Genomic DNA, 18,035 nt, shown 5'->3' with positions numbered 1-18,035 from the left:
TTCTCCATAATAAATTCATCAATTAAATAGAGTAATTACCACAAAATCATAAAGTCCGCTGAAGCGACTCGAAGAATCTCTATAGAAATAAGCAATCTATAGATTGAAATGGCGATGAAAACCTGCAGCTGACAATTCGAACAAAATCCGACGAAACAACTGTTTTCTAACTCTGATGATGGGATTCACAAAAAAATTCCTCGATTAATCAATTTCTGAATTAAAAAAAAAATGTATCACGACCGAGTTGGATAAATCGAATTTAATAATTTCGTTAATAATCGATTCATCTCCTAAACTATTGATTTCTAGTGAAAGCATAACAAGACTTTGTTATGGCTTATTAAATTTTCGATAAAAAAAGGTCCTTCCATATTTTCTTCTAATATTGATAGTTTTAAAGATCAATGAATATTTAAATGAATTGTTAAATCCGATTTATTAGACTTTAACATTTGATTATCGAATTTTAGAGACTCTCCGCTCAATTTCTTAAAATGTTTTTCTAACAAAAGTACCTAAATACCTAGTGAGAAATAGCAACTCAAGTTTCACTCCATCATTCGCAAGGAAATCGCCAAAAGTAGTGATTTTACCTCATCTCTTGTTCATTGCTTGAATTTATTAATTTCATAAATAAGATGAAACATAATGATGAAGTGATCGGTGCAGGAAAATCGGAGAATGCGATTGTCACGTTTGTTTCAATGTTGATAATGCTGTGATGTTATCCTTTGAATCCTAAAGTAAATGAAAACGATTAAAAAAAATATTATATATAATTAATTCCCTTGTATTCTTGTGGTATCAATTGTTGAAGAACTAAAAGATCCTTCATTTTTCCTACTATTCTCCAGTGATTAACGAGTTATTAAAATCATATGGTTATCTAACGCTATTTATTTAGTTGATTATTTTGTTTTCCACGTTTTTTTAAATCCAATGGATCATGAATTATTTTGAGATTTATGGAACTTGGAGCCTTTTCCAAGCATAATTACCCCCCGGGGCGGCTTCCTCCGACACGTTTTTCGAAACATGTGCGTGGTACGTGACATTGCGTAATTATTCGTCAAACATTTTTTTCCGTCTGAAGTGAAACGAAAACCCGGGGTCTTTACCATTGATTTCTGAGGGTGACGTGCCAACGTGTAATTCTAGCACGAATTTCTTGTCGAGAAATCATGTAAATATATCACACCAGGGGATTTACCCGATTCCCGGAATCGATGGACCACGAAACCTCGAGAAGATCGATAAAAACCCAACTAAACACCGATAATCAGAATAATCGATAGCCGTCGCTAATTCCTAAATGTGTTCGCAGCATTCAAAAATCATGACACCCCGCCAGATAGTTTTGAACAGACCGCTTAATCGTCTCGAATGCCATAGCCCCCTCAATCTCTAATTAATATTTAACTATTCCCAATTAACAATAACATACAGATGTTAATTCAGTACTCACTCCACGCCCATGCATCACTCAAATGTTCCAACTGCGATAGATAATCGTTGAGATGAGAATCACTTGACTGCTAATTGATCCGGAAAATTTTTATCACTTTTCCCTCGACATCGGGTCACCCATCAGTAAATTCTGACTCGTCCTGTTATTGTACTCACTCAATATCACTCAATATTAAAAAAAAATCCATATTCAAAACCATTGTCCACGTGTTATTTCACATTTTTAGAGGAACAAACCACTTGTAAACACCGAGTGATCGTCTTTTGTTTGTTATTGCAATTCCTCTCCCCCGGCGGCGTCGTGTGATACAAAAGCGCGGCATACGCATGCGCTTCGCCATTGTGCGCGGCAAGAGGGGATGCGCACGCAGTTGTTTCCGCGTTCCCGCCTAATCTCCCGTGTCACAATCACAAAAAATGAAAAAAAAGACATAAAAACTATTGAGTTACACTTGCGGAATTGAATATTGATTCCGTGGGGATTGAATAGCAGTTTGGGAGGTAAACAACGACAAGGAATAATATTATTACGTGACAAATTGTTTTTACTTGAAAAAAAACATCATTTTCATTGTCTCACGGGCTCAATCCTCTCGAATTTTCAGGAATAAAGAGGAAAAAATGTACGGAACAAAACAGTTATGAGTGATGATCGTTCAATACGAGGTAACATTTGTGTTAAGCAGGGGATATAAAAAAATGATAATTAATTATATAACCGTGGTTAACATATTTAATTAACCTTCAACTTTTTTTCATACACAAACGGGCGAAATCATTAACCACTTTAGCGGAAAAGGGAAAACCTTCACAATTTTGTAATTGCTCATGGCTTCATATGATATTGCTTGAATTTATTGATAATAATAGTGAGTGATGGCGAGCCGGTTTTAATTAATAGCCATTAATTAACCCAAACTAACGAATTAATTAATTTTTCATGGCTGATGGCACTAAAAAATTTAAATTACGAAAATCTCGCTGGATTCCAGCGTTTTTAAAATGGCGTCATTTGTGTTAACAATTATGCATTCCTAATTTTGAGTTTAATGAAGGTGTGGGGGATTTGTGAGTGACTACCAGACAATTGAAAGTGATTTTCAATAATTATTTCATCTGGGTGGATTTACGATGCTGTCTTACCTGCTTTTCCTCTGTCCCTCTCCATTAGAGCCGAAAAAATCTAGATATATCTTCTAATGGAAACTGGAACCAAACACTGGAGCTGGTGAGTGCTTACGCATTTTATTTCTAATATCCAAGAGCGCAGGTGCATGTGCTATTTTCGGACTATCGGTGACTGTTTTACGATCCTACCAAGTAGTGCTATATTATGTGAATGGGCTGAAGAAATGAGCTTCCCTTGTCCAAGTCACATTATTTATTTCTCCATTTATTTGTTGGTGAAGTCATAAAGCCATAGAAAAAAGAAGGATTCATTCAAGACTCTAAATACTTGGATAAAGATTCCACGTAAAAAATTGAACACTGCACCGACAATTACTCAACTTCGATTGACTCAAATAAACACATTTGCCTCGAATAACACAATTAAAGTTATCATTTTCGAGAATAAATAAGGAACCGTTGCTTATGTACATCAAAGAGTAATTTTACAAGTGCCAACGGAGGAAAATTCATTCGTCCATCCAAAGTCAGAATTCCAACGAGCTTCAATGACTATTTTCAATATTTTTGTGAACATAGATATATCTTAAAAACTATCAATTTTAGAAGGAAATATCAAAAAATCTTTGTTACAAGAAATTCAATTTCCAGCAAAAAAGTCTTCTAATGTTTTTACGACAAACCAATAGGCTTACACATAAATCAGCATTTACGAAAAAAAAGAGAAAATTCATTTGAATATCGTTAACTGAATTAGTGAACTGAATTTTCCTCCGAAAAAAACTCGAAATATCCCATGTTACACTTACTTCCGGGATTCGTGCCACGAGCGTGAAACATCAACATCTTACAATTCCTTAAAATTAATTAATTCTACAGTTCAATAATACGCTGCCTGTTTTTAGTATACAGTAAACAGCTACCTTTGGTACATTTTTGTCTCATTTCCTTATCAATTAACACAATAAACTCCTCCACTTCTTACTAGCCATCGTTACTCAATAGAAACTGGAAATCCCAGTAAGACTGTCCAGAAAAAGTCATGATACGATTGCAGAAAAGTAATCGAACATACGATTGGGTAGGCAGTTTTAAAACGATACCTGGAAGTGTATAAAGACCTCATTACGCTATCATATGTACAGATAATTTTCATAATCCGCATATCCCGGTGTTGCGAGATGCTTGGACGTCAATGGCGTTGAAGGTAAACTCTGTGGCATTAGACCAGATAATTTCGTAACACGTGGAACAACGCTTGTACCGCAGTCCTGCTGCTGACTCGTTGATCCCGATAGTCCGATACTCTGAATTGAATTGTACGTGTGATTGTGCATGTGTCGATTACTCTTGTGCTTGGGGCACTGTCTTAGTAACATACAGTGGGCATTGTTTGTGCTGGCTGTTGGCGGGGGATTGGCGTCATTTAGGGATTGCTGGGACAGATGATGGAGACGATGATTGTTGTGGATGTTCAATCGGGACAGGGCTGCACTTATTGTCGTCTCCGATGCCCACATACTCTGAGAAAAAAAACCAGATTGCAATGTTTTCTTCAAAATATCCCAGTCTCGTACTTTTTCCATAAAATACTCAATTGAAAAGAAAAATTGGATGATCAATTCGATTCAATCCGATGGGTTACATCATCAAGCAAAGCTCGTAGAACAATTGTTCCCGTAAACACCCGTTCCCGGGATATTTATCGAATGATATATAGAGATAAATCTCGATGAGATCGGAATGCGGTTACTCAACAACGCCATAATCTGGAATTCAACTCACCTTTCTCCTGTGTGGGTTGTAATCTGGATTTCGCCTGATACGCAGGTGTCTATCCACACTTGTCCACTTCTGGGTAACTTTGAGGGGTGAATCATCAGGATGCAATTTTCTTTGGTACTCCTCACCCTCACTGACCTCGTAAAGAGAAAACTGCTCGACCCTCTCGGTGGAGTTGTAGCAACTCAGCAGCATCTGAATTAATTCATCGACAGATGTCCGCTCCGAGATCAAGAGGCTTTTGTACTTGGACTGGAATGATATTTATTATCAAATTAAAATTTTCATCCATTAATTATGAAAGTTATATTATTCTTCTCGATTTTGTCGAACTTACCCCGGACATGAGCGCGCTGTCGTAAATTTTCACGAGTCCTCCTCGCCTCGTCTGCAGGGAAAATCTGAAAAAAAAAAAAGATATTTAAACCCCGAGTTCGGACAAGCGCCAGAAATTTAGTTAATGTCGAACATTAACCCATGTTACCTCGAATCGCCTCTCGGATGACACGACTGCAAAACTGCAGGTCTTGCATCCTCGTCAAGTGGCAAAATAGTCCTTACGTTGGCTCTCCTGACCGTCACCTCCATCGTCAAATAAAAAAGCCGGGGATCACGGTGTCGCATTCTGTACTTGTTCAACAAATTTTCAACAACCTCACGACACGTAGTTTTATAAGTGATCGACAGGGTTTTATACTCGATGTCAGGCCGCAGGCAGTTTGCGTATACCTTAATTGTCGTCTGAAACCGATCACCAAAAACCAAACATTAAAAATAAATTCATTCTATTAAAAATCGATAATAAAATCATGAATTATAAAATTTCAATACGTATTAATTCATTCTTAATTAAAATTACAAATCGAAAATAGAAAAATAGAATAAAAAATGAGAAACCAGACTTATAGAAATTCCATTTTTCTTCTCAATGTAATTTCCAAAAATTACCAAGTCTCCCTCGATGACAATCTGTCGCACGTGGTAATGGGTTAACGCGGCACCCTCATAAAAATAAAAACGGAAGCACCAAGAGCCCAAAAAAATGCTTGAAAAAAATGCCAAGAAGCTAGTCGTACGATTTCGAGAAGACACTCTCGGGTGATCACCGGGTAGCACGTGCAGTCACATCCTTTCCCCAATTTCCCGGCTGTCCCGTGCCCATTCGTCGAGGGCCTAATATCCCCACCGGCTGGTGTCTCCTAAAATACCCCAAACCCAGATCTATTTCCGGTAAACTAATTTTTCAGTGCTCGAGAGACAGTCCCAGCCCCAATTCAATAACGATTTGTCAAGCATATTGCATTGTTTTGAACTTTCCAATAAATATTCCAGAAAAAGACCTGTAATCCCTCAGAGGAATAAATTGTTGATTTTAAACAGGAAATGTTCAGTTTTAAGAAAATGGAATAATTGATCTCGATTTAATAATAATATTATGAATTATTAAAGATTTCAATAGAAATTTTATAACATTAGTACTAACACTTTGAGATGCGTTTTGGGCATCTGAATTTAAGGTTAAAAAAATAAATAAAAATGGTTCAACTTAATGGACTTTTAAAAAATAGATCCTATTCCCCATTAATCCACATCTAAGCCTGAAATGCGCCCTGGGAAAACCACAACCATTACCCTACATAATTGAATCGGAAAAAGCGGAATACCGAAAAACGAGGTTGATTAAAATTGTACATTTCCGAGTGCGCATCACTGCGGCAAAATAGACCAGTATAAAAAAATGATGGCAAAAAGTAGTTCGTGCGAACGCGTACTCTCCTTGTTCACTTGTTCAAATTGAATTAATTGCCACTGCAATGACGCCGTGCGTCACGCTATCACAACCACAAAGAGAAGAATTAATTCGCTCCAGAGACACATCCCTAATCCGCAGGGATTGATTCCTAAACCGATTATAATCGACAATTCTGAAATCTTCGTAAAAAATTTCACTGAATTTTTCCGATATTGAGACGAGATCCGGTAATGTTAGTAGTCCTCTTTGAATTCTTGCTGTAACTCTCTCGAAATAAAAATCCCCTGAAGACGAATTCTACTCCCTTTTCAATGATAAGATAATGGAATAAAAGTCCTGACACTGCGACACCGGTGTCGCATGGCCCAAATGATATTAATATACACAAAGGGGGAGTTTCAATAAATGCTGACGCAGATTAAACCCGAAGCTGGTGTAGAGTAAACGTCACTTGACACGCAACAATACCAATACACAATTAAATCATAGATCATCTTCTTACTTTCGAAAGCACTCATAACAAATTAAAAATAAAAACCACGCTTTCCCGGATGAAATCACTCGGCTCTCCTCGCGTCTCATTAATCCCTCTCTCGTCTCCAAGTCTGTGAAAGACAATGGGCATCGTCAACGTGTCTCGGTGTTCATGAGAAAGCCTGGGAGCTGCTGAGGAAATTATTATTGTCTTGTTTGTATCCCGGAATATTATAACGCCTCGTTGTGTGGCGAATGGATATTTCGCACGAGAATTTTTTTTCACCTAGCCATTCGGCAAAACGAGAGATAGGAAATGAAACTTTGGATTAATCAAACTCTTTCGTTCACCCTCGACTTCTTTGTAAGCCTGTCACACGACCCGGTTTACATAATGAGCGGCGCCGAGGTGCACTGTGACATCCTGGGATTATTTCCGTTGGCCAATCATTCGAGTCGATTAAACCCACGATGAAACCATATATGACTGTTCGATCGTCAATCCGCTTATACGCAATCGCTGCAAACATCGCGCAATTCCTTTTTTTGGATTTTTTTCGGAAGTCATTGGGGAAAACTTTCGGTATTTCGTGAAGGCCACGGATTATTCAATGACTTCTACTGAATTTCATGGGTAATATTGTGGAATTTGTTAAATTTGAATTAATACTTCGGGTTTTGCAATAGCTGATAAGGTCATTTGAAATTCCTATATTCCCAGATTCAATTCCGAGTAAACATTGAGTAAGCATTGAATATAATGTAATAAATGTAATTTCAGAAATTTTCTTGACTCTTAATAACTCGCGTAACAATTGTTGAGCAAATTTGAAAGACTCTCTTGAAAATGACTAGTCAACAATTCCCAGACAATAGAAAAATACAATGGTGAGGAAGCCACACTCCTGATCAATGCAATGACAATCTGACAATTTCCTCAGCACTGATTATTCAAGAATGACTAGTAAAATCATGGAAAATGCGTATCTCCGTGGTACGACTGGAGCTGGCAACTGATGATTTACACGACGAGGAGAGCATCGGGTTTGATGTGTTTCTGAAGAAGGAAACAAAGGTGTTTCCCTTCTCTAGAGCGCACATCCTGTCGTAGCCGGCGCGTGCGGACGAGAGGAAATGCTAGCAGATGTTGGAAAGGGCCTGGATATATCGGGGTAATACCGATGTACTTATGGTACTCTCCTACAATTCAAAGCGTCATCCCAACAAACGGATACGACTCGGCTTAATTGCTTCTTCCTCCTCATGACTGGTGCATGAGCGCCAGCAGCCCAGAGGCTGATTGTTTCAAACGATCCAATGGTGTGTCCTCAACATCATGTTATGTATTTCCCTTTTTATTTTCCTATCGCACGCGCCCTCCACACGATATTTACACACATGGGGATACAAAAACGTGTCCTATTGGTGGATTTTTTTATTTTATTTCTCGTTGTACCCCGTTGTACGTGTGAATGAGCATCCGGCTGCCCTGACGCCTTTCTACCTCGGGCTTTGTCGTCGATACCATGCGGGCACCGTAATTCTCTTTTCCCGATTTTTATATCAAATATCAAGTGTTTCGACAGCTGGCCACACTAATTAAGGAAAATTCGCTTCAATATTTTTTTCTTCGTCGTGTTTTCGCGTCGGTTTAACGAGCAGATGACGCATCTGCGTGAGACACCTTTGTTCTCGGTATCACACGGAGATAAATTTGTAGCTAAATGGATCCTGACGTGTTGTAACCATGTTATGTGTTGTGTTGTTGTTGGGTATTGGTCATGCAATTTTTATTCTGTTATTCTCGCAGATGAGGGAATCTGGTGGAAATTGCAATATTTTTGGAAATTTTGAAGATGCCTTTGGTAAATTGTCTCTATAACGATATATACGCGCAGTCTTCATGTATGTGCTTTCATTGCAATTACATACATACATTAAAAAATGTTTGTATATATATTATAATTACTTCGAGAAATAATTTGCTTTCTTAGTCACGTGTCCAGTCATTCACAGGGAATCCTCATTAGACTTCAGTTATGACTATTTTATTACTCTAGAAAGTCATCATATACCTAAGTATATGATGTTAAAGCTTCGGCGAGTGATCGGTAGTCCGTAAATGATCAAAATCTTTATAGTTTTCTCAAGAAAAAAAAAACAAATTTCCTTCAAAATAGATATTGTCTCAAGTGAATGAATATTTGGCGATTTTTTCTAGGTCTTCGTTGTAGGATTGTTGTAGAAAGCTGAGGCTTGAATTTCCTTCGAGTTTTCAGGACATTTGATGGGAACAGGAAACGCCGTGTCCATTATAGTTACAAGCCTATCTTCATTCTAATTAAAGTAATTATCAATTTTTGAGATTTAGAAAGCTAGTTTTCGTGGGTTGATTGTATATTTTCTTTGTTTCGTCATTTATCTGAGTAATCCATCCTGAATCATCGCTGAGGAATTAATCAGTGCGCAAATACTTCGCTATCAGGTTTACATTACAAGATATTCCCGAAAAATGATTTCCACCTCAAATTAAATCAACTTCCTCTGAATGTTAGGGTTTCATCGGCATATGGGGTATGCTGAGGATTCTGTTGGCCCCACCTCCGTCTCTATATCGTAACAAACATTCCTCCCAACGGGGGGGGAATAATCCCGAGCAATTAACCCTCGTCTCAATTTCCTAATTGCCTCCTGCAACGGAACTTAAACCCTTAATTATCCGATTTTCCAGTGCGTCGGGCTTGGAAACAGAGGGAAGAAAATCGATCCGAAAATAGGCCGTACGCGTACACTTGCTGCTTAGTAGATCAATTAACCTCATCATTTAACATCACTTGACCAAGTGTCAATAGATCGCGAGCCGCGCGCGAGACAGATTGCCCTTGAATCGGATATGAAGACGAATAATTTAAATTGTTCAAAACCACCAACAACAATCGAGTAATAAAACCAATGAAGTCATCATCGTAAATCAAAATTTACCTTTTTATCAATTATCAATTCAAGATCTTTCTCAAAATCCATAGTTGTGCGCTTATCATTTCAGTTAGTCGTATCAATGATCCGAGGAAGATATTCGACAGTGTCAAAGTTAATTCAAGTTTATTAAAGATTATTAAAATTTATTAAAGTTAATTTGTCAACCGAAGGTAACTTAAACAAATTCCAGAAATAATTGAGTAATTCAACCTCATTCGGGTGCTCAGTGTTGAAAAATCAAAGATAACTAACATAAAAAATAAATTGTAATAATGTGTACATCGTTGAAATATTCTGAACGGAAATTGAGAAGCCGTGTGCTATGGATGTTGCGTGATGCAGAGAAAAACCGCGGAACTCGATTCTTCTTTATAACCAAATTCCCAAAGGCTTTCTATTCATTGTTACCCCCGGCATTCGCAACCGCGAACCCGTCATCACGCTATTTCTCCCATCGATCCGAATTCTCTCTCATTGAACTCCTCTTCATCAAAAAAATACTTCAACAGCAGCAATTGCACTTTCGGGGGTTTGGCACGTCGTTGACCGCTCAAACGTGATGCATCTGTTGGCGGTTTTGACGCAATTACACGGTACAGAAGGGCCTTGATGCCAGATGGCAATACCACTCCGCTTTTTTTTCGCAAAAACAAAACGAGAAACGTAAACCGTGAAACAATTCCCCCAGGATGTTTTCCAGTTTCTACATTTCCGCAGAACTGTTTAAAAATTCCAAACTATTTCGAGAATTTCGCTGTGTTTACGTTGGAGAGCTGAATTTACTTCACAAATCCTCAAATAACAGATTAAATGCTTAGAATTACCCATGAGATATACTGCGAATATCAATTCTATTTTCTTGATCACTTGATTTTTCTTTTCTTGACATTTCTTGAAATTTCAGTTACAAATTCATCGTCTGAATTTTCAATTCTAGTTCCAATGATTTCAATTGAATTTTAATTAAGAAGCTATCCAAAAATATAAATAATAAATTGCTCATTGATGTTGAAAAACCATGAAAACATGATTTCTCCCAAAGAAATCCGATTTATGCGGGCAATACTTAAGGAAGACCCAGGAAACGACTTGAAGGTCTGCAATCTCCGAAATTCCTGACGGTAATCGAACCCACGGAGAAGACATACCGTCGTGATTTAAATTCCTCCCTTGATTATATTGCCCTGATCCCGGGCACGCGCACGCGAGCCCGCAGGATGTACGGCCTCTCTGGAGAATGTCTCCCCCATCGACAGATGGGCCCCGACTCGTCTCTCCGACATCTCGAGGACCGGAAGTAACCCGTAGTGGACGCCACGACGGAAGTCAGAGGCCGTCGATGTAATTGCCCCGAGGAAGCACAACCGGAAAATTCCTCCAGCCGGTTAAACCAATTCAGTCCCATTTCATTCATTATCTCTTTTATTTCTCCGCCAGACTCTTTTATTTCCCATCAAACCCATCCGAGTGACTTAACTGCACGCTATTTTTATCTCTTATCAACACCGCCGCATAATACGAGGCGGTTATCGGCCCTCAAGTGTTCGGAGAAGGAAATAAACAAAAAAAAAGGATATTTGATTATAAAAAACAAGTTGAAAAATATGGTGACATGTGTGGGCCAGTGTCTGTTGCGTTGGTAAATGTTTTTTTCTTTTCCATTTGCCACACGAGATGATACATAAACATATGAGACTACAAGAATCTTCCCACGGTGGTGTTTGACAGGCGCAAAAAAAAATGGTACAAATACCGTCTGGAGGGTGCAATGACGAATTTCATTTCTACGCCTCTCCGGGGGATTTTCCCTATTCACTAAATGTGGGAAAAAAAATCAGTGCATATACCTGTTGAGGCGCCGTGTCGGCAGGTGAAAAACTCGAGAGGGCAGTGAGTGGTGCGAGCGATGCACAAGAAGATGCCCTCGAGGGTGGTGGTGTGTGACTTGGGGTTGGACTTCCGCTTTCACAACTGCTCGTATCACCGCTGCTCGACGCCAGACTCACGCTGTCCGATCGACTGCGCCATGGCGATACCGATACGTGCTTCAGCATCCCTTATCACCTGCACCAGGCGCCAATGGAAAATTCAGAAAAAAAAAACTGACTGATAAGTCGATCCTCGACGCTATAAGTGTTGACAACACGATATTGTAAATCGGGATTAGAATGCTAATGAGTGGTGCGCGTGACGGCTGCAGCCGCACGTGCGTGGACCTCTAATTCTCGGGGCTGGGGGTGATATTTAATATTATTTCATTTTAAGCCACACCTAGAGTAGCAATCACTGGAGAAATTCTCTGGTAATACCACAATTGAATTCCGCGTCGAGTCACTACCGAGACGAGTCACCGCACTATTATTTTACTCGACACAGTCATCGGTCAATTACAACGCGAGACAATTTTTTTCGATCACTCTTGCACTCGATTGCCTCCATCGATGATCATTGGATATGTTCGGGTGGAGTACACTGAAAAATACGCGATGATTTGGGGGAATATTTGGAAAATTTTTGGAATAGAGTGGTTCCGGGGGGTGGGATGGAAGGCATGAAATTTTGAGGACTGGGAATTCGATGTTGGGAATAATGAAACTAACAGGAATAATTGAAATGATGATAATGACGATGACGAGATTGAGAATGACGATGCTTTCGTCACGGGAGCTGCGGCACGACTAGTCGGCCCCTTCGACCAGACACTCTTGTGTTGTTCCACAGATTCTGTCTCTCTTCCTCTCAGCTCCACTAGGTTGGAGTTTTGCTTGTGGGGGCCAGAGGGGCCAGCCCACGTCCGGTGTGGCACCCGAGAGAGAGGGAATCGAGGAACACCGTGTGTTATGCGCCACCGACTAAACCTTCGTCTACCCTCCCACACTTTTGTGCCCAATATTTCAGACCTCCATAAAACCTCATCAAATTATTTCTCACTACGATCAGTCACTACAACATTAAAAAATTAATTCCTTTATTTTTTTTAATTACCACTTGCCCGCACTAGTTATTTTGCATGTAATTGAATCTAATCGGTTTAATTCTGACAATGAAATTCAATATTCGGCATTTTTTCTATTTTTAGTTCTTATTTTCTCTTTGCTATTTTGGAATTCAGGGGAATCCGGAATTCACTGATGGAATTAACTTGTATTTCTTCATTTTTCATTAATTTTCATGAAATAATTCAGGGGCAAGTGCAGGTTGGAGGGAGATACGTTGAATTTTGAACTTTTGGTAAATGTCAAATGATTCATTGGAAAGGTGAATGTCCTGTCGATCGAAGATCGTCAATACACATTTCTTAATTATTAACGAAGGAACATTTATGAAGGCTGAATAGTCGCCAAAACAAACCATTTGTTAACAATAACTAATCCGTTCTATTTCTATGTACTTTAAGTTCGGCATCAGTACGATGCATCAAGAACATGAGAAGAATCACCGCTTTCAGAGACGTAATTCTAGAGACAAGGAAGAGTCTGTGTAGTTATTTAAATATCTGTGGTTTATTAACTACAGAATGTGGGACTTTTTCCTTTGTCGGATTAATTTTATTAAACGCGAATTACTGAAAAGTTTCGACGCTTTAAGGGAGTCATGGAGTTCCCGGTTTGCATGGTTTTTATCTGGTGAGAATGAGAGAGAAATATTTAACGATTTGATGGGTAATTAGGACAGGCTGCATTCCTAGTCGATCTGGTATCTGCAAAGGGAATTGGAGATGAAAATGGAATCGGTTCCATGAATATTCAGGGCTTGAGAAGCACTCGGTATTCATGATCTGAACGTTCAATTAATGAACTACCAAGTGACTTCAATAATGATAATTACCTGACTATTCCTCAAGATATGAAATTCATTAATTGATTTGTCCGCATTTTCTCGTAAGTTATTGATTTGGAAAAAGTGTGGAACTAGTGAACCTCATGTAATTAGGTAGAGACAATAATAATATCTCAATTCCAAAAGCAATAACTGATGGAAATTGGTGGGAAAAATTATTAATATCGAGTCCATTTGATTGAAAATAATGGAAAGTTGCGGAATAAATGCAAGAGTTTCCCAAAGCTTCGAATATTCCCAACTTCGTGGGAGTTTGACAACAGGGAATCGCGGTCCAGCTCCTCCAAAGGTGGATCCCATGGTATTGCGTTACTTTCCCACACCGCGATGAGTCCAACTTTCACGAATAAACCACCACCAACAAGTACCATTCGTGTATGTAGACAACAAAACGAGAGAACGACGAAAAAATTTAAAAAAAAAGCAGCAACACAACGAAGGGTGTGGGGAATCGCAGAGAGGATCGCCCACATGCACCTGCGTTCGCGACGAGTGAACACACACGTGTATAGGACACTGGTTTTTCGTCAATGCTACATACTCAGTACGACCATCAGTAAATGATATATCCGTGAAGGTAGCAAGGTGATACCTGCGTCCACTCGGCCGAATCGATGCTTGTGTATCACCGCGGGAATTCCAATCATCCAATTTTTTTTTCACATTTTTTCCTTCGATTACACTCTTCCTGTTCCCCTGCACATTCAAATCCGTTTCGGTGGTATCCGTTATATTTCTATCCATTTTTTGGATTTACTAATACCGTGGGTTTAGGATATAGAATCTTTTGAATTAATCTATTTTCGTTACAGTACTTTTTTCTTTTATTTTTCTTCAATTGCGCTATATCGGCTTTTTGTCTAGATTTATTAATAGTTCACGCATGTTACATAATAATAAAATTCATGGTATTTATAAAAAAATAGATTAGCAAAGATGCCAGAGAATTGGCATTGAGTTAATTGCGATAAAACTCCGGACACATAAGTCTCGACGAATAAACGTATCAAGAGCGATCGCACGTGGTTATCCTTCCTCCAATGAATCCCATCAAAAGTCCAACTCTCCGCTTTTATTGGACCGAATGTAAATACTCGGGGGAAATATTTACCGAGATAAGATATTCCCGCAAAAAAATAAACCGCTCTTTGTGGGGCAGCCAAAGGGTGCCCCTGGGGTCATATATAATTCCCTTCTGCCCTCTGAACACTGGTGTGTTGTCCGATCTAACTCGCTCGGAATTTCCACCGATAAAAATCCCGCCACAACCTCAGCTGGGCATCAAGACTCTTTTTGTTCATCTTCACCACTCCCTGGACTCTGTTAACACCTCCATAAATAAAATTGCGCCATGTAATGTGTATTAATGGTGGTTGAAGGTCTGACACAGCCCTATTTTCTGGAAACCCTCTGGAAGACGGTGCAGACGATTATTTAAAAAAAATTAATTACTGCTACTCATACTGACTTTTACATTCGCTCATTTTTTTTTTATCTTCGTATACTCTTTGGGGATCCTATCGAATCAATAAAATACGACCTCACCCATAGGTGCGGTCGTGCGTTTTACTTTTCACCCTTGTTTGCGTGAAACAACCGCTAATTAAAAGCCCGCTAATAGCTTCCGTGAATCGATTGCGTAAGAGGAAAATGCTGTATTTATCTTTCTCAAATCTCATTTGAAATAAGTAGCAATGTACTGTACTGGGAAAAAAAAACTTACTATCTGACAAAATTCATTCGCTTGATACATACGAATAAATTTTCTTGTCTCTCTCAGTATTAAATTGAATCATTAGAATTCCTCTTTATTTTTGAATATTTTTTCTATAGCGGATTAATTCTTTTGAGAATTAAATTAAAAAGTTCATAAAAGTTTTAAAAGCGCTTTTTGAAAATAGTATAGAACTTTTTGCAGCTGATTAAAGTTCTTACGACGTTTTTTCCCAAAAACTCAATGTAATGGTTCCCGGAATCAACAGATATTCAACAAACTGTAAAATTCAACTTATCTCAGTTTACCACTTGACTACTGAATTAATACCGAGAATGAACCGACATCTGTTATTTTTAACTGCATCTTTCATTAGTATTCGCGATTCGAGCTCTAGCGTTGACACAAAAGCAATAAATGAGATGCGATAGGTCGTGCGAACCATCGAATCGAGCGTTTAAAATTCCACACGATTAAGGTCCGGTTGGAGGGATTTTTTTCCCCGAGCTGCAAAAAAATTAAGATGCATAATTAATTTTTCGTTTGCCAAGTATATGGTATATGCCCTATACAACATTTGATTCCAGATCAGCCCCTATTCGTCACAAGTTAAAAGATGCTCCAACGCCTTCGTTCTGACCATTACAAATCCCACTGCAGAAGTCAAGAAACCTGCAATCACTGTGGCAAGGCTGAACCTAACAACCTCCGCTCAGGCCCCCCTTATCCTAAAGCCGATCAAGATCCTTCCTGCATTAACTGCAGAGGAAGACATCCCTCTACCGATGATAACTACCCCCAGTTGGCCAAGCAGAGATCCATACATAAATTCGCCGCCCAGCACGGTATCTTTTATATTGAAGCCAGACATATTATCTCCTGGCCGCAAGACTTGAAGTCAGTGCCATCTAAAAAATTAGAAGAAGAAGAATGATCCGTGTCCGTAACCGAGCCCTTTTCTTCAGTATAGACATATTTTCCTCTCTCCTGATCTAGTTCTACCCCCCCCCCCCTTCTAGCTCGTCATTTATTTCTTCACTCTGTCTCAATCTTTCCTGTAGGTCTCTGACCTAGTCCCTCATCTGGTCCTCCTGTTTCTCCTTCCTCCTCCTCTCACAGTCTTCACACCTGTCTCTCTTTTCATTCAGCTCTGTTCTAATCAGTGATTCAATGTCCACCATGCTTGCCTCAGACCAGATTCCAGATTTTCCATCCATTCCTTCAGCTTTTCCATGTCTCTCTCCTCCCACTTTTTTTCTTTTTCTTCGTAGTCTTTCTTATTCTTTTTCGTATTTTCTTCTTCCCTTTCCTCATTCTATTGGTTCTTACTCTTTTCCTTCCGTGGTCGCTCTTCCTATTGGGACAGGTCTACTCTACTCGGATCTTCTTTCTCTATTTAACTCTCTGCTGGGTTGTTTACCTGCTTCTCTACTTCTGTCGTTTTTCCACCTTTGTGCTATCTCTTCGCCTACTATGGTCCTTGCTACCGTCTGGGGTCCTTGACAAGGCTCACGTCGGTTTCAATATCTCCATTTCCTCTCTTTTTTCTTTTCTTTTCCTGCCTTCCTTTCCTCTTCCTGTATCTCATCTTCCTTCTGGTCTTCTCTTCTTCCGCCCTAACCTCTTCGGAATTGAGTAATTTTTTTCATTGAATCGAGAATAACAGAGAATTTTTTCCCCATGAAGATGTGTTTCGGAGTATGATCTCTTCATGTATGAAAGTTATTATCAAATAATCCAAACCAATTTGCAGATGAAAAATGACGTTGGCATATAAATAATGGTGTGTAAAAAGCGTCGTTTGGATTTGTTAATGTAAATAATATATAAATAAGAATATATCTGCAAATGCTGCTATTACATTTTCATTTCTTCTACATGTATTTCGCTGTTATACTTAAGCTGTACATTCGAACATAACTTATTGGAATATCGGTGCAAGAGAATGAATAACTTCTAAGAAGCTGTTTAAGACTTAATAATCTATTCTTTATCAGCACGAGGAAGGCACGTCTTCACTAGATGAGAGTTGTCCAGGACTGACTATGACCATAAACGCCAAAATTCTGACTGGTAAAAGAAAGAATGAAAGTTAAAGTTTATGACACGAGAATACAGTCCTTTTTCGAATTTCAACATATGTTCAACATTAAGCCCTTCTAGAAAGTGGAAATGAAACGATTGCAAAATAGTCCTTTTTCTGGGACTATTTTCTCCAATACGTCATGAATGTCTGTAGAGTGGTTTTTGGACAGCAATGGAGGATCTGTACTCAAATATTCGACTACGTCCACTCAAAAATTATTCAACTAATCAACGTTTTATTAATCTAAATAATTATCGGTCTTCTTCATAGACACGGGCATCTACATAGGGTTCAACATTTGTTGCATGGAGACAGGGAAACTCAGTAAAACCTGCTCAAACCATACCCTTAAATAACTAATATATTACATGTCCTTAAAAAGTTTTCATTAATTTCTGTCCTGTGCTCTTTCCGGCTTTCAACTCCAAAAGCTTAGCTGGTGGCAACGGTTTCGTTTGAATTCAAATCTGTATTCAAATCGTATTGTTCATTTCGTTTGGACGAGACGTGCTCACAGAATTATAAGCAATTATATTAAATTTATCTAAAACAGTTTCAATATGAGCACTTTGATCGAGAGTTATAGTATCATCTTTTCTTTCAGTTTCAATTCCAAGAAACAGTTTAATTTCATTGAAGGCTGTCGTACCAAATTTATTCCTCAAATAAGTTTTAAAATTTTTCATCGTGTGAATATTAGCTGTACCAATCACTAAGTGACCTAGATAGACTGCATCATATATTCTTTTGCGTATCTATCCCTTGTTCGAGAAAAAGTTACAACGACCTACTGATGAATTTTGAAAGCC

The 18,035-nt window shown here is 38.7% G+C and overlaps 2 protein-coding genes across 4 annotated transcripts; one reads left to right on the top strand and one right to left on the bottom strand.

Moving 5' to 3' along the window:
• Positions 1-1,863: 1,863 nt before the first annotated feature.
• On the top strand, positions 1,864-16,126 carry LOC105262750 (uncharacterized). The gene is made up of 3 exons (XM_011298499.1): positions 1,864-1,971; positions 2,076-2,136; positions 15,728-16,126. Exons 2-3 carry the CDS (start codon positions 2,119-2,121, stop codon positions 16,034-16,036), a joined length of 327 nt encoding a protein of 108 aa, XP_011296801.1. The 5' UTR covers positions 1,864-1,971; positions 2,076-2,118; the 3' UTR covers positions 16,037-16,126.
• On the bottom strand, positions 2,837-12,267 carry rau (RA domain-containing protein rau). Of its 3 annotated transcripts, XM_011298497.1 has the most exons (6): positions 11,858-12,267; positions 11,434-11,650; positions 4,865-5,121; positions 4,718-4,781; positions 4,384-4,632; positions 2,837-4,121 (listed from the first exon to the last, which is right to left on the bottom strand). In XM_011298497.1, the coding sequence occupies exons 2-6, from the start codon at positions 11,638-11,640 to the stop codon at positions 3,732-3,734; spliced, it is 1,167 nt and encodes a 388-aa protein (XP_011296799.1). In that variant the 5' UTR covers positions 11,641-11,650; positions 11,858-12,267; the 3' UTR covers positions 2,837-3,731. The 3 variants fall into 3 exon arrangements, with proteins under 3 accessions (XP_011296799.1, XP_011296798.1, XP_011296800.1); XM_011298496.1 differs by having other exon boundaries at positions 11,434-12,267; XM_011298498.1 differs by lacking the exons at positions 11,434-11,650; positions 11,858-12,267 and adding an exon at positions 6,672-6,993.
• Positions 16,127-18,035: the final 1,909 nt, after the last annotated feature.

Source organism: Fopius arisanus, unplaced genomic scaffold, assembly GCF_000806365.1.
Source record: "Fopius arisanus strain USDA-PBARC FA_bdor unplaced genomic scaffold, ASM80636v1 scaffold00011, whole genome shotgun sequence".
In the NCBI taxonomy this organism is placed as follows: domain Eukaryota; kingdom Metazoa; phylum Arthropoda; class Insecta; order Hymenoptera; family Braconidae; genus Fopius; species Fopius arisanus.
The sequence above is the reverse complement of the archived record's forward strand: the minus strand, read 5'-3'. Positions and strand labels throughout refer to the sequence as shown.

Bases quoted from the DNA above. Each gene is read 5' to 3' on its own strand.
- rau (XM_011298496.1), bottom strand. From the start codon at position 11,640: ATGCTGAAGCACGTATCGGTATCGCCATGGCGCAGTCGATCGGACAGC. The intron at 5,122-11,433 runs GTATATGCACTG...GATCGGTTTCAG, and splicing joins CCGACACGGCGCCTCAACAG to ACGACAATTAAGGTATACGC. The intron at 4,782-4,864 runs GTAACATGGGTT...TTTTTTTTTCAG, and splicing joins CATCCGAGAGGCGATTCGAG to ATTTTCCCTGCAGACGAGGC.